The 18230-nt window shown below is 31.0% G+C and overlaps 1 protein-coding gene across 7 annotated transcripts in view; it reads left to right on the forward strand.

The window, feature by feature from the left end:
• Positions 1-18230, forward strand: part of LOC131851931 (protein held out wings) — a 78100-nt gene that overhangs the window by 54671 nt on the left and 5199 nt on the right. For 3 of the 7 annotated variants that reach the window (XM_059202481.1, XM_059202487.1, XM_059202483.1), the window contains exons 3-6: positions 13976-14092; positions 14999-15139; positions 15761-15881; positions 17147-17503. In XM_059202481.1, coding sequence (XP_059058464.1) covers positions 13976-14092; positions 14999-15139; positions 15761-15881; positions 17147-17503 — 736 coding nt within the window. Of the gene's footprint in view, positions 1-13975; positions 14093-14998; positions 15140-15760; positions 15882-17146; position 18230 lie in introns of those variants that run through there. The other 4 variants (XM_059202488.1, XM_059202484.1, XM_059202485.1 and 1 more) reach the window with 4 other exon arrangements.

An 18230-nucleotide genomic window follows, 5' to 3' on the forward strand; every position in this document is an offset into this window, starting at 1 on the left:
ACTATTCCAGAAATATACGTAACGATATGTGTTTCGTATGTCGAACATATTGTGAAACAACGGTTCCAGAGAGCTGTTCTCTGTGACTAATATCTGAAAATGTTTTAGTTTTGCGACTGTTATTGTAGCTTTTATGACTTCAACGAATTCATCTTTTGTTTTTATGATTATGCGCAGTTACAAGAGTGAAATGTGTTCGCCTATTATACTCGTTTTATTTCCTATAACCTTCACTGAATTAGACTAATAAAGTAATATTAATTAGACTGAATTGAGATGAAAAGTATCCGAGTGTTAATCTAGATTCTGTGATCGATGTGTGTACCAAATTTCATTCGATTCCGTCCATTATTAAAATTTAACAAACGTCCATCCAGCCCCAGAAACTTCCGTGTTTATGCTATTGGTTAGATTTGGTGGTTTGGTGAAAGTTTTGAAAAATATTCTATAATACCTACACGAAATAAATTTTGCCAATTCAAATATATTTTTATTTGAAATGAATGCCTAATTTATTCATATAATTAACATTAAATCAGTGATTTATATTATACACAACTGTTTCAAGATGCCGTGTTTAGATAGGTTTTAAGCGAGTTTTATTACATTTCTTCCTTGAATCAACGATTGGCATCTGAATACTTGTCTTCCGAGTTATATGCTGACAAATACGGAACATACCTGCATCCGCATTAACTGGATATGAAAAAGGTACTCAGTAAATAGTGTAATCATTGCACGGGGAGGGATTTTTGAGACGATAATGTTCATGATGGTTGCTAGAGGGAAACTCAAGCTAATAGAGTACTTTACATTAACAGTATTTATTACTAACAATCGCCTCTCTTCCTCACTTCTTTATAACTTCACAGTCCTTATAATAAATGTTTTTGTTTTTAATACTAATGTACCATAGGTGGATCAAAGTAATCTGAAATCATGTTTCTATAATCATTTTATTCAGCATAAATTCTTTTACTAGTGAGAAATCTCAACTCCATTTATAAATTATAATGTTTTGTATACTCGTCCTGTTTCGTATTATGCTCGTTATGATTGTATTTCATAGTTCATTTAGAATTTTGTTTGGATCTCGCTTGCGATGTACTTGTTCTTCCCATTTTAGCGAAGCGGCTAATAATAGTAATGAGTTGATGGAAATAATGTATGAAATGTAAAGTGTATTTGTGCAATACAGACAGCTGATGCACTTATAGGCGTAGAGAAATCCACTAAATCATTCATATAAATCTATACTTAGATGAGTACATCTTAAGTAAGACTTAGTGGATTTTCTAATAAAACATACTTCTTGCATTATTAATAGCTACACATTATATTTAAAGATCTTGTATAATTAGTTGCCTTATAAGTAAGCTTTGTTAGCATTAATAATTAATATAATTTATTGGATGTACAGATTGTGAGCGTGTCTAATCAATTAAATTCAGTTGAACGGAATAATTAGTTTATATTCTATAATGGCTATGGAATATCTAATAGTGCTATTTCTCTGTGGTACTCTGATTTATAGTTGATTGTCCTTAAAGTACTTAAATGATTTTTATATACATAACTTCTAACTGTTGTTGGTAATCTAAAAGTAAACGAACGTCACGACTTGACTACACATATTGACATCTCGCTCATGTGTCTCCCTTTGGAATCTACGTCATCCCATATAAGGATGAGAGCGTTATTAAATCCTGCCATATCCGTGGACGCCGTTATTTCAGGTTTTTATAAAACATCATGAGGAATGCATTAGTTGACACGGTGTGTTCTTTACAGTACCTTAGATGGATTACTTCTTACTGTATACTGATTGTTAAATCACATCAGAAACCAGCATAAATAAATCTGGAAATGTACAAAAAAAAAACAGAAGAGGATATTTTATCAAAGTAAATCAGGGTTGCCAATCTCATAACATTTAATCTCGCGTGAAGTAAATAATTAAGCTTTTTATCGCTCTCTAGCTACGTACTTCATCGTATTTAGACCGACTTCTGTAGGTCAAAATTTCGTAGGTACTACATACCGTACCGTACCGTAGACTAAAAATTTCGTGTCTGTACGGGGATCCTTATACAGTTAGTATCATCATATATGTACACAAATGCAGGTTTCTTTAAAAGTCCGAACAGTCGTACATATATTATTATACTTCTAAAAAAACATCACGAACAGCACGAGTGCAAAATATACACTTGACCGTACTATAAAATAAATTAAACATTAGTCAGGTCATTACTGTAGAATAGATTATATAATGTGTACAATAACAGTCCTAACTCTCTGGTAATTTATGAAAGAGCGTAAAATAGAATTATATTAGACGTCTAAAATCGAAATTGTTTTAGTTGAAATAAGTCTGGCGCAAACAGTATGTGCTTTATCATTCGCGAGTGCAAACATCAGTAAAAGCTTGCGAATGTTTTCCAAAAAGATTAAACAAATGGATCTAGTGCAACGAGCAACTTGTTTGGGTTATGGCTACTCATGTGTTTCATGAATAGCATTACAAATATTTCAATTTGGAGATTATTTCATACTAGCTGCGCACGCGACTTCTCGTACCAATGTTAGGCAATGGTCGGAAACAATACTTTATAACTTTTTTTATGGCAAAATTATTACATTTTGAGTGAAAATTATACTTAAAAACCCCAATATATTAGTGGAATCCACAAACAAATCAGTAGAGCAAATCTCACACTTATTGTGAGATTTGCTCGCGCATTTACCTTAGGTTATGTTAATAATATTCAAAATTCGTAAATCATTTATGTTAAAAAAATTTTTAGGGATCATTTAAATAGTAAAGCCTCTACACAAGGCTAATCTTAAAACACTTAGTCTTGTACGAAGACACTAAAGTCTGACAAAATGTCGTATACCTATCAGATCTCTAATCCACGTACACCGTACCGTATTTTGACTGATTTTCATAGATCAAATTGCATTTATATTTTGTTGTACTTATACCGATTCAGTATTTAAATGTAACTATTCTCTTTTACTGTATAATGCAAATATAATAGATATTCTATCTATCTATGAAAATCTCGTATCAACTTGTTGGAAGAGTAAAATGTCCATACACACTGAAAGCTAAAAATCTTGTATTTGTTGACATCCTTGTTCTACACTCTTATACATAGTTTTCTCTACATCTCGTACACAGAAGTTTATGTGCTTAGATTTGACAGTTGAACAATCTCTGGTAATTAATATGAGTTTTATTCAGTACCTAAATGCTTATGATGTAAATGACTATTTATCAAAATATATTCGTACAGATAATTTTTGTAATAAGTTGTTAATATGGTAAATAGACACATTAAAATAATTACGTTGTCATCAATATCATTTTAGTAATTTATAGACCTTTGGTGGATCTATAAACATAGTCTTGCACGGGGCCTTGCATAAGTAGGTACTAGTAATAACGTAAGTAGGAAATATTCAAAGGAATGTGACTGTTTTGAATTATCAGGATTTATTACACTCTATACAAATAATAACAGCATATGTCCAAAAAATAACAAATTGCCTACTTGTCTTAATATTTTTCCGTAATAGCCTTTTATAAGTATAAAAAAGATAATTAATTCGGTTGAGTCGTTCTGTAGCTATGCCGTAATGAAGGGAAATGGGGATTCATTTTATATATAACTATATATAGACAATACGATATAGAAATCAATTAGATAGGTTCCAGAAATACAATCACATTTAAAAAATAAAAATAACACTCACATTTGTCTTGAGAATTAGGAACGGATACTAAATATGTCACCGTCTCCGTTTCCTCATAAACCACAGTTTATATTTGAAAAGATTCACGATTTCCGTTATATTCGTGGTTTGTTAGAGCGCATCACACTAAATATTTCATTGTAACAGGTGGATTCTGTTTAAATTAAACATTTTCAGACATATTCAGTACACAATCCAATCTTGATATCCATTCGAGAGACATTATGTTTATGTAACTTATCCTTTTCATATGGTGTATATCATGATGAACTTAAAAATGTGTTGCCAGATTTCGTTAAATTATATTAAAGACTTATAATTTAGATTATCATAATATGATTGAGACATGACATTTCTCAATTTGCTTTGTTTGAATATCGTCACTTCAGATTTCTTACGAGACACGAGACACACATCTTTTGTAATCTTAAAACTTTTTAATGAAGTACATAATTGTTTATAAATGAAATCCGAGTAATTTACTTACAACATATATTTCTTTTATCCATTTTTGTTACTTACTCATTCCATGCCGATAATACAGATTTCAGAGAACATTTGCTAGAATAATAAAAAAATCTCATAGGTTTAAAGCATAATAATACAATATTAATAGACATTAACATACGTACCTATAGGTAGTTCATGTAGTTATGTGAAATAGCATAATTCTATATGGCGGATATCTATAATTTTGATTCATATTTAATTAGAAAAACTGTCCGTAGTCGCTGATAATGTAGCTTGCTACAGGTGCAAGTAAAAAATAACTTTAATACTGTATCCTTGATGACTGTATCGTTACCATCAAAACCATTTTTTTTATATTAGCAAGAAAACTTGCTATTATTTTAAATTTGATTACACCTATTGGAATATTTTTAACCAATATTGGTATTTTATTGTCCTCTTGTGTATTACTCACATTATCTACAAACCAAGTGGAACATACACTTAATGGCACTTATTTGTTCTGGTAACGGTAACAGGCCACGTGCAGTCTAGTAATGAGCTTTATTAGATTGGTCCTGCTCTACAGCCCCACTGAGGTCATAGATCACACACCGTGCACGAACGTAATGTCTACGTTTATTTTTAGTGAGTGTAGGGTGTTTGGAAGAAGCCATTATTTGTCACTCATGTTCTTTTCGAAGAACAATCACTTACATTCTCAAAATTGTATTGCATATATTAATTTCTGTTTTATATTAATCATTACATATAATAAAATTTATTAATTTTAAAATGCGCCATGTACAGACTAATAATTAAAAAAATAGTAGATAGAATTTTATACAAATGTTTTCTATATTTTTATCTTTTGTTTAGAGTCAGTAGAAGGTTTTTACAAATGAGCACGCAAACGAACTTGCAGTCACCACTACTTGAATAATATATTTTATAAACTCGATGTTACCTTTTATAAACTAGACACAGTAAGCTATATTCTGCTGTAAAAATTGCAAAAATCCATTGAATGAATCATTAAAAATTGCATATCTGCAGTAACCATCGCAAAGATGCCGTGCAGCATTAAAGCCGTGTAAACGTTGTAGTAAAAGTATCGTTTCTTCAGGCTATTGGCCTTAAGGCCCTTCTTACTATTATATTATTCAAACACATTAATTAATACGTGGTATGAAGCTACATACCACATATTAATGTGTTATTTAGCTACAGACTACAGTTTCGTTCGTTTATAAAAACCTGACATACTAGGCTTAAAAATTATGTTATACGTATGTAGTTTTGGATTACGAATTTTGTATGGATAAATTCCGCCAATATATTTTTATGTCATGTCAGTGTTTTAATATTATCGAGTTAATTGGCAGTTTCACTCACCGCGCCATATGTTTATATTTTTCTTTCGAATCACTGTAGAAATTTTACATCTTGATGACCCATTTTGGCCTGTACGGTCACTCGTGCTGATAACGGTGTCTAAGTACTTAACGTTAAGTTTTTTTTATTTTTAAATCTCGTATGTTATTTTCTTCTTGAGATTACTAAGTTATTTTACTATTACTAAAGATAGTCTAAGTGTAAATGTATTTCCTGTTTTATATGTCTAATCTATGTATTTACCTACAACTGCAACTGTAAATGGTTCATATATAATTGTAAAAACTTTCAATTTCAAACCACGTAAAATTAGACTATTACAACAGTATTAAGTACTGATGTTCATATCATTCGCATGATTTATTAATATTAAGGTTTAGTATTTTGGCGATTTCTAACGTATACTCCTCACAAGATATGTTCGTAGAACCATTTGTAATTTACATTGGCTAGAATACAGCACAGTTGCACTCATGATAATAGTGCGTTGTGTGGGAGCACTAATGAGAGCGATCGGGTCCGTCGCGCTCCGCCGATTCCACAGGTCACGGGTCGCAGAGTAGACTCATCCACCATTCGGGTCTATGAGAACGGTTCTTATTCCTGTACTATTTTTTACTGGCTTTATAAAGGTGGCAACTTGAACTCGACATCTGAACTTGATTTACTCCAACGTAGTCTCATACAGTTTTTACCACAATAGAATTTTTTTGTTAACCAAGTATTTAAATATGATTCAGGATCACTGAATAGGATTCAATGATTCCAAATAACATGGGAAGATATATTTCTCAAATAATCTAAGGATGATTCAGTTTTCATAGAATAAAAAAATATAGTCAATGTAGATGTGAATTTCATTGAATTCTGCTAGTAAAGGTAGGTTTTACTTATAGACAAAAGATAAAAAAATTACTAAATTATTAATAGTACTTTTGTACGAAAAGTAAATAAATACAGGCTCAGCTTTAGTAAATACAGATTTTTTATTATAACTACATTAAGGGAACGTGTAATAAAAATAATATGGATCATTTATTTTATTAATAAGCAAGAAATATAGATGTACGTAATACGATAATCTTGTTAAACCATATAAAATAAAGTTTCGTGACTGCTTCTTGAGCGAAGCTTATTAAGCCATTAAGTATACAAATGATTTATTGAGAAATAACTATGTATACATTGTATTGTTACGGCATTGTTTATTGTTTATTTAACAAGTGCACTGTGTGTTACTTACTGTAAGATTAATTACTTTATCATTTTGTAATTATAGCTTAATTTATTTTACAAATAGTAAGAAATATTAATACGCACGTAGGTAAGAAGTGTATATTATATATTTATACTACACTACTACTAATTTATAATACTACTCATTTTGATTAATACTTTGTAGATGTTTAATAACTCTTTAATACCGGCACAATATCGGCTCTAGGCCCCACTTCTTCTTTATACATCAATTCTTCAAATAATAACAATGTAATATTTCATTCATCAAATTTGTTTTGAATGAACGTGTAAGAAAATATCATAACGTACTGCCAAACAGCGTTACGTTTTCGTTAGTTATATTTATCTGTCCATTGTCAAGATCATGGTCACTATAAACAAAATGTTAATAGCTTTATTTCAGTACTACAATAAAACGACTGTAAAAAATCGATCAAAAATCTTTGACGTAAAAGCTGTTTTAGAAACTACAAGAAAATCTGATGCAGTCAAATTTATTCGTAAATATAATTAATCGACTTAAGATGCGACATTAAATAAGAAATAGGGAATGAAATAAAAAAACTGGCTGACTTGGTGTATCTTTAGTATAATGACGGCAAATAATGTATCGAAGTTCTATGGTGCATAATAAAATTGATTAATTGTTGTGGTGTCTCTAGCAAACGTCGGGTCCAGCCTCCGGCAACAATCGGTACGGCTCGTCGTGATCGTACGACAATTATGTTTGAATTATACCATCAATCAATTGCAATATGAGATTCGTAATACCCACCCACCTGCAGTCATTTGCTAATGACTGGCAATCATTGACGGTCAATAGTTCACATGATTTTATCATTAAACTATGTATGAATTTGTCTAAATTGTTCAATGCTAAGGCCTATTTTTTATACTTATTAATATATAATTTGTACCTTTATAAAATGCAGTAACAAAATAGTTTCGTATGTGTACATTTTTTTTTGAGACCATTCCTATTTATCGCGCAAATACAATTACTGCTATATTATTGGATCCAGTTTAATGCACACTATAGAAAATTACTTGGACTCATTACAAAACTATTAATTATTTTAAATTGAGCTTAAACTTATTCAACTTACCCTCTGTTTTCATAAAGTAGCATTAGCTATTCAATTTGTTATACCGAACACAACGCTGTTTTTTATGTAACTGGAAGTGCAAACCAGCTAACGGTATACCTAATGGTAAGTGGCAATCGTCACCCAAAAACAGATATTAGCATTATTATTTAAATATTATGATTTTTATTTTATTATTTTAATAAAAAAACATTGTTAGGAATAAATGTTAACGCTATATATTATCTAGTACCTAGAGGTATTACCCGACAACTATCTGTATTCCATGTTGTCATATTTCTGTATAATTATCAAAACACTTAGATAAGACAATTAAAATATGTGTTGATTGGCTTACTATAGATAGCTCTTACTTCATCAGGCAGATACCGTAGCGACTTGATTGTTGAAGGACTTATTCCATATTATTTTATATGTTAGACCTACTTGGTTTCTTGCTTACGGGCTGACCACTCTATTCGTCACTCGTTACTTGTTGTATATCAAACATCTGTCTGTAACAGACTGAAAATATTGTAACAACTAAAAAAATTGCTTTCAGAGTAATGTATACTTCACATCCTTCCATGTAGTGACGCATTGTTAAAATTATACGCGTACTATTTTTGTTTTGTAATCAATTTTGAAAAGGAAGTTGTCATTTTGTATTTTACTTTGCATGTATGATACGTAATATGTTTACGAATTGGAGAAACTATTTTAATTGTTGTTATTTTCTCAATCTATTTTTGTCTTTCGGGCCTTTATACACAAAAATGTGTCCAGTAAACATTTAAATTTTCCTATTTATTTATAAAGGATACTTAAACATCAAAATTAAAGTTCATTTAACATGTATATTTATATAACTTATGTACATACATAAATGTAATCAGTATTTATTGCATTCTCACAGAATGAGATGCTAAAACAAAACAGTATTCAAAGCAGATCTCAATCAATCGCCGATCAACCAAAACATTCCTTTTTTGCTTTATGGTTTATTTATAATAAGTATTTTGTGAAACGATGAAACCATAACTGGTTATTGGAGGATTAGTTAAGGAAAGGTTTAGTTACGAGAAATCTCTTTATTATCGTCAAGTTATAGTAAGTATTAATTCATAAAAAGAAAATTATATAATATTTAACAGTTTACTATAATATAGTGTATTCCAGTAGACAGCTTTCTCGTGTTTGTGTTTCCACAGGGCATGTGGTTTGCGGTGTACGTTCCTATCATTAGGGAACCAAACCACTGCCAATTACCTAGTACACTGTATATTTCTGCAGTAAGGACCATTGTGATCTTAATAGAGGGCAGTGCCGCAGTAATAGAACTGATACTAACCGGATTTCGGTGCGTTATGTTAATTTTGTTGACTAGTTTTGCAGTGATGTAGTTTTTATTAGACTAGCTAAATTATTTATTATTTGACTTAACCAATTTGGATTTCTATATTCTCTTGTACAAAGGAAGTTACGAGATTTAGTTACGAGAAATCTCTTTATTATCGTCGAATGTATAAATCTAACTAGACTAAGTATTATATGCAATCGATACTTTTTTATATTTTGGTATTCTTTTTTGTTGTTAAGAAAATGGCTATTTCTGATAATAATAATAATAAACATAATTATTATTATCTGAATTCTATTATTATTTATTATATTAGAGTTATAATATTATATACTATTTATTTACTATATCAAGAGTAAAACAATTGCAATTAACTTATTTCAATTTTATGAATTATTTCTGTTGTTTTTACAACACCAGTGTAATCACTAATTTATAAAATGCTCCAGGCGGTATTTCTAGGTATAGGCTATAATGATTTAATTTATTACTGTACAGTTCGCACAGATCAGATAAGCTGGATTTACATTTGTTCCGCTTAGGGATGATCGACAAACATCGATGTGCAGTCCAAAAACATCGATATTTTTATGTCGATGTCAAGTCATCAATAGTACTGTATCAATAATACATTGTATTGTACTGCTAATAAATAAATAAAATAAAATCGATGTTAAGTCATTGAGACAAAAGATAAGAGCAAAAGTAATTCTTGACACAAAATTTTATGATATGTCATCGATGTTTCTCATTCAAAAATTTTCGCATATCGATGTCGATATCGATGTTTTTCTAATATCAATCATCCCTAGTTCCACTAAACAGACTAGGTAAATCTGCATGCGCGTGCGCCTCGAGAAGGAATGCATTGGTCAATGTTTATCGATTAGATGCGCCGGCGACGTTGTATTTACCACACAGTTGCTGTTTACAATATTGTACATACTATATATATATATATACCTACAATATACTACCTAAGATAATATTCTATTATATAATTACCTGATTTATTGCATAGAGGTATGAAAAAAAATGTAGTTAGTTAATATACTTAAATCACAAGATATTTATTAACGAATACAAGCAAAACTGTATATTGCTTAATTAAATCTCATTGAAAATAATTATATAATTATCTCCTTATATATAAATATATTGGTATACGAAGTAAAATACAGAGTTTTTCTTAAATTACAATCATTTTACAAAAACAAAACCTACTGAATGTTTCTTTGTAACCTATTATTCACACTTTCAAATTGGAATCACTAATCAAATTAGCTTTTGCACTCGAATACATCGTACCTATGACCTAAATAAAGTTTGCTGCGTAATCAAACATCTTAATATTTTTGTATGTCGAAACTGTATATTGCTTAATTAAATCTCATTGAAAATAATTATATAATTATCTCCTTATATATAAATATTAGAGTGTATTTAATGTTATGTAATTAATTTAAATCGAGATATTATTATATGTTAAAAAAAGCATTATTTTTTTAATAGTTTGTATAATGTACATAAATAAAACTAAGGCAAGTATAGCCCCATCTTGTTTTGCTCAGGGATATGTAACGGAGACTACAAGTTTTTCGTAAAATTTAATATGTCAGAAATTCTACTCTATATAAGGTTTGTGAATAATAGCTGCCTACTTACAATCCATATTCAATTATGATTCAATATTTGTATAATGTCTAGCAAATTGCTCGGAGTAGGTATACGTTTCACTTCAATTATACACATGGCGTAGATGCAAACAATATGGCAGATATTTATCTTATATACACGTACATTACTGATTTAGTACCAAATATTTATTTGTAAGAGCTATAAATGTATAATATTATGTCTAAACAAAATAGTAATAACACGTTGCATTGTTCTAAAATTAGAATTAGATTTACCATAGCATGATGATTATTATTTACTCTACGTGTAATTAAAAATATTGTAATAATCTCTCTCACAAAAGGTAATCTCAATTTACAATGCAAACGTTTTTGATCTGCCCTTTTAATTAAGTAACATTTTATAAACGATATCGATATTAGGTATTAAAGTGAAAATTGATTCATATTTATCCGTCAGTAACGTATGTCAATTATGTGTCAATTTTGTACTGTCGATTAGAATTGTGTGCATAAAAATAACTCATCAATTTGAGTTGTATACGTGGAAATGATCTTTACTTCGCTAGACGGTTAGACTAATGTATACAGATCTATTCTATTTAGGGATACAATGAATTTCATCAATTAGGTCGAAAGCATTTGGCAAAGTAAGAAAATGTGCTATGTGTTCTTTAACTTTATTGGAATGAATAATGTACAATATTTTTAGACTCAATACAATGAATCATCGCTATTGTTGATATCATCTATTATGTTTATTAATTCTTATTTTGGAACAATTACTTTGTTAATTTCACTTTGTACAGAAAATTAAGTACATATTTATAACAAAACTTTTGTCATTTTAAGAATTAGACATTGGATGCATTGCATAATTTCTATAATTAGATAAACTGGCATAATTAGGTAAACTAGTCGTAAGTCGCTGTAAAAAATATGTTGTAGGAAATGCAACGTGGAGACGGGCGCTCAGCCAAAACGTTTCAACATGTCGCGACGTCCGGTCGCGACCAGCGGCACCTACATCGGTTTTCATTTGCGATGGCTAGACACTTGCAATATTTCACGAGAATAAATATTGTTATTTTACAATGGTATATATTTATAAACGGCTTAATTCTTTACCAATATTATTTTTATTAAGACGACGTAGCTATACTCACAGAGTCTAGCCACGTGGCAAAGTATGTCTTTATGCACCTTGCATTGTCGTGTATGTCGAATAGAATATAATAATTTCTGTTCCGGTGCATATTTCTGAAAACTCGTTACTAACTATGAAAATTATATACAAACTGTCTAACGTAAAAATAAATCACTAGAGGTATATCATTTCGTTAGAGTTATGTTCGAATTTATAACCAATGATTCCGTATTTCCGCAAGAATGTTCTCAAATCGGTATTTGGACCACAATTCTCATCAGGACATAAATTATTCTTTTCATCACGCAATAAAATAGTAACTTCCTCTAATAAATGTTTTATGTTAGAAGTTTACACTGTTTTGTACAGTTGTATAGGATAGGATGCTTACGGTTAGCATGCAAAAGCGGTCTTCGTTTACAGGAATCGTTTTGCGGCAAACCACTAAAGAGGGCAGGGCTGCACTCTTCTTTAACATTACGATACTAACATTTCAAAATTACAGCTAGACTTTAATGTTGGTTGGAAACCGCGGCCATATAAATAGCTGTAAAGGGCAGTTATAATAATACTGCAATATTCAAAGTAAAGGAGGAAAAACAAGTTCGTTCATTTGTTGTAATTTTTATTTATTTTAAGTCTTTATTAAAAAGCATCGTTTCTTTGTAATGTCTTCGTTATTTCAAATTGTATACGTGCTGGAATTTAGTGATTACCTATGTAATTATTATGTTATATGTACTTATATAATGTAATGATAATATATACATTCTATTATAGAGATGCTCTATGTTCGTGTAGTTAAAAGTTTATTCTGGTAGTAGTTCTTAAAGATTTATTTTATCAGTTCTGAATCTGTATATATCAAATAACAATTCGATTGTTCTCTCTGTGATTTACAATTTGTCGTTTGTCACCGTCAAAGGCGTTGGACTGCGACAGATAATGAATAGTGTCCTCTCGTTATGAGCGCTTACTTCCGTGTCTCGTATTTCTAATAGTCACATTGTTACCCTTATCTATTTTTGCTATAAGGTTGCGTTATATTCTACGCATAGGCTCATTTTATTCATTATACAAAAATAAAAATCCATTAAACTCACATCCAATATTATCCCCTCTAAATATTTTCTCGTTATTGACGTCATATTTTGTTCGCTCGAGTAAACCTTTCAGTCATATTTAATACCATCGCCAAGCAATTTACACGCTGACACGCAGAACAATTAACCATGACACATGTGACTAATTCGTAGCCTAAATTTTTACCTATTATTTAATATCATATTTTCCAACAGCAAATACTGTTATATTTGAAATCCCTTTAAAAAAGAATTGTTAGATGTCTATGTTGTTTGGGCTCTATGCCAACTGATCCATTTCTTAGATTCGCTCGATGGTGGCAAAATGGTACTGGTTCACAGTTCATATACACTATGCTGACCGATGCTTTGAAGCTTAGGAATTGAGGTTAAATATACGTGCTGTGCACGCGCACAGGAAATATGGTTTATGTGTAGCGAAGCGAGTAATTAATCCCACAGCTAATGGCATTACGTGTTGTTTCGTGTACCTACTGATTTAAATAGCCCAAGATATTTGCTAGTAGCAAAGATAATCTGTTATAATCTAGACTTTAATTTTTCTCTGAAATATCTTATCATTTGTATGATAAAACTTCTCCATGTATGCATAAAAACTGTATTCACAAAAAATATATAATGTACATTATTTTCAAAACTACTTTGGCCACTCATTGTAATTTTTTAATAGTTAATGAAATCTATCTCTGGGGATAAAGATATCCTCAAAACCATTTACTGTCTCAATTATAGTGCAGGTATGGGCAGGATTATTGCCACAACCTAATAAATCTAATTCTAAACTTCTTTTGTTACAGTTCAACTTCGTAGGAAGAATTTTAGGGCCCAGAGGCATGACTGCGAAACAATTAGAACAAGAAACAGGATGCAAAATAATGGTCCGAGGCAAAGGATCAATGAGAGACAAGAAAAAGGTAACTGTCTATTTAATATGTATTGTATTTGTATATATTTGTAGTTTTGGTATTCTACATTATTTTATAAATGTTGATTGATATATTAAACGTTAAAGCTTATTAAGAAGTATTCAAACTCACTCATTCTTCAAAATCTATTCTTAATTTGTTTAGAATTACACTGGAAGTTTAAAATTGATTGTGAGTTATGTAGTGATAGAGTCCTCGTAAGTAAATTTTAAAGATTACGATATTACATCTTGAATTTTTGTTCCATTGATCAAGCAATTTATTGCAGTACCTACTTTGCCGATCCCCGTATTACTTTAATTAAATTACTTTTAAGCATACTTAATAAAATATATTATCTTTACAAGCAGCTGCAAATTATGGAATTGGATTAAAAATGTGGGTACAGACTACTGGTTTTGTAATATGACAATGTAGGGGAATTGAGGCCATGAATTCTCATGCTTCTCTATATATTTTATTTAGTATAATTATGAGCATTTGTAAAGTATACACATGATGATTAATTACATTCGCATACAATTTCACGATATTTTTATTTATACAAGTTAGGTTTTGTATTCTTTATTTATTTGATTTTATCTATGTTTACTTTTTCTAATATCAGTGAAGACTTTATTCATCATAACATTCTTCTAAGGATATATCTTACAATGTTTATCAAAAGGTTTAATTATTAATCATTCCGTTGACACAAAAGGGTTTCATAATTGATCGATTGGAATCCTACCAATTGAAACATAAGCATACTGTCAGTTTGCTTTTCTATTAAGTAATTTTTCGCAAATCAAATCGTAGGCATTACTGCTACTGAAACTGATCATCCATAAAACCTATTTGATATGTGAGTGTAAATGATTAATCTCTAATTTTTGTTCTTTGGTGAATTTACAGGAAGATGCAAACAGGGGTAAACCAAATTGGGAACATTTAGCTGACGACCTACATGTTCTTCTCACAGTCGAAGATACTGAGAACCGAGCCAAGATTAAGCTCGCCAGAGCCGTGGAGGAAGTGAAACGTCTCCTTGTACCCGTAAGTATATTAATTACATACAAACATCTCAGATCACATAATAACCCTGTCCAATATCTTATATATTACTGTTGTTACAAAAAATAATAAACATTGAAGAAAATAATATTTTGTACTGTACAGTACACCTGTATACATATTATGGTACACGTTGAAGGGTCTAAATGGCAAAGAAAACTATCGAATGATTAGAATAGTATGCATATAAATCAATATCTCGAGTTGATTGTATCATTTATTATATTTGCGGCACATATTTATGTTAAAGTAAAAAAAAAATGTTTTTTGTGTTACGACGTGTTGCCCGTCGAAACTCACTCAAAACAATAGTTTAGTGTTCCAATTCTAGAGACTTTTAATCTGATATTAAAATGTTGAAATAAAATCTATCATACTTCATATATAAATCTGATATATATTTATCATTCCTAAATCGAATACCTATAGGTGAATACCTAATGAATACCTATGAAAAAAAAAATATAATTTCATTGATACATATAGTTAAAATTTTTAACATCCTGTATGCCTGATTTTTTGTAAAATTTGTTCCTTAGGAAATATGCAAAACCATTGTGTAAATAATATATTTAATTTGTCTTAAATATTACTTTTTTGCAGCAAGCTGATGGCGAGGATGAATTAAAAAAGCGTCAGTTAATGGAACTGGCCATCATAAATGGCACATATCGCGACTCGAGTGCGAAAGCCGCCATGCCAGTCAACGGTCAGTGTATCATAAGTATGACCATTCATGTTTTGTAACTAATATACAATGTATAATACAGTATATAACAATATTATACTTATAATTTTCAGGCCTACTAACTTATAAATAAGAGTCAGTTTGATTAATATTCAATAACAAAAAGTAGGTATGATATGGATTTCAATTAATTTTTAAGCTGCATCTGCTGGAATGTCAATCTGCCATTACGATATTAAAAATGCACTGTTTCAATGCCGGTTTAATATGGTTCGTCCGATTAAAAATGCTTTGTTTATTTCGGATTGGTACAAGGTATTTGAGTTTTTATGATCATAGAATTATTCTACTAGTTTCATAGACTTGTAAAACTGATTGTTTTAATTATTAGTACTTGTATTTACGGCGATGAGTAATCGTTAACTCCAAAGATGACTAACTTAATAGATTTGCAGCATGTTATGGTTGTTAACTATTAACAGAGGGGTGATTTCATTTTGATTACTTTTCTTATCACACATTTTATTGAGTGTTTTTTTTTTTTTATTATTGCGAAAGGTTCTAATTGCAAACGTGTGATTGCTACCATTTTTTAATTACACTATAGAATAAGCAAAATATATATGACAGATTAGGTATAAAGTTGCCGACAAAGATATATAATTTGGTGTTATTTTAAATTATATTTATATGTAATGGAAATGGCAAATAAGCTTCCTAAGTGAAAGTCGCCGTCATCTACATGAAAGCGCATAGTCAGTACTATGACGTTACATGATGTCATGATACATGACGTCACTTAACATTAGTGCTATCGAGTACGCATTATCATTCCATAGCACTGAGTACTAATACCTCCATACACTGTAATTCCATTTCTATATCTTAAACTTCAAACCGAAACACCTTAGATAGAATAAGGATTTGGTAAACTGATTTTTGACGGCTTCTGTGGGGATAGTGGTTTATAGAAGTGGCATTACAGGGTATAGAGGTTTAGTACATTGCTTTACTTCCGATGGGTCCGATTACTCCTACGGTGCTCACATTTGTATTCATGAATATTATTGTTTGTATCGGTCTGGGTTGTTTTGTATGTATCTTCAAAAAAAAAGTATCTACGTATTTATATTAGCTGTCTAGTACCCATAACACAAGTTCTGCTTGCCATGGGAATAGATGTGCGCCATCTAGTGTGTTAATTGTCCAGGGTTATTTATTATTGTTGTTTGTGTTTCGTGTAGAGTTTACGCTATATTTAAATATTTTAATTAAAATAACATTCGATTGATACGATAAAGGGGACTTCACAGCTGACGAGGAGTGGAGGAGGGTCGCCGCAGCTGCGGCAGCCGAAACCCAGCGGCTTCTTGGTCCTGGTGGTGGCGTCGCCGGAGTTGGCGGCGTACCAATACGCACTTCCGCCCCTCTGGGAGCTCCGCTTATACTCTCGCCGCGTATATCGGCTGCGCCAGGCACACAAGCCGGGTTGCTGAACGGCACTGGCGCAGGCGCAGCGGCTGGGCTGCTTTCTCCGGGCGAACCAGCGCATCAGCTGATATACGCCTCGCCGTATGCCGATTACGCAAACTACGCGGCCTTGACGGCGGCAGCCAGCCCTCTACTGACGGCTGAATACGCCGCTGCAGACCATACGGGTGGGTTATTCGCCCGTTGATCTCACGCTTCGAGGTTTGATAACGCCTCGGTAAATTTAATCATCATACTTCAATGATATTTTCATTAGCGAACATGTTGTTCTGTTAAATTTAAAAACCAAGAAAATATTACTCATGTCTTATATACATGTGATAAGAAATTTAGATCTACTTTTATGAAATACTACATCAATTACAATTCTGTAAGGCTTATATTATATTGAAGTAGTTTCTTAAATCATCAAGATTATTTAGTGTTATCAAACATCGTAGTGTCAAAATGTAGTACTAACTATATATACGATACCGGGAAATAATAACCTACGTTTGTCAGAAAAAAACAGTATAATCATAATCAGTCGTTATAACGCAAATGATAAAGAAAAAGTTTAAATATGTATATAATACCTACAGATCTATATAACCGCATGTTTTGCATACTTTGAATTTTCACAGCGAAACTGACTAGACTTTATGCATGTACCATATTTTTGTATAGTGACAATCTCAATTCAGCTTCACTTTTACTTCAGCTTCCATTTTATCTTATGAATAGTATTCGAGTACAAATAATAAAAGTCAAATTATATTGCAACTTGTCGCGCGGCAGCATCTCGTTTTTTATACGTAATAAAAAGGGCTCGTGATTTTTAACTAACATGACTAATATAGCATTATACTGCAATAACTCATCGAGCTTCATATACTATGTGAAATAAAATGAATA

The sequence above is a fragment of the Achroia grisella genome, unplaced genomic scaffold, assembly GCF_030625045.1.
Source record: "Achroia grisella isolate CSIRO2021 unplaced genomic scaffold, CSIRO_AGI_Agris_v1 utg821, whole genome shotgun sequence".
Taxonomy (NCBI): Eukaryota; Metazoa; Arthropoda; class Insecta; order Lepidoptera; family Pyralidae; genus Achroia; species Achroia grisella.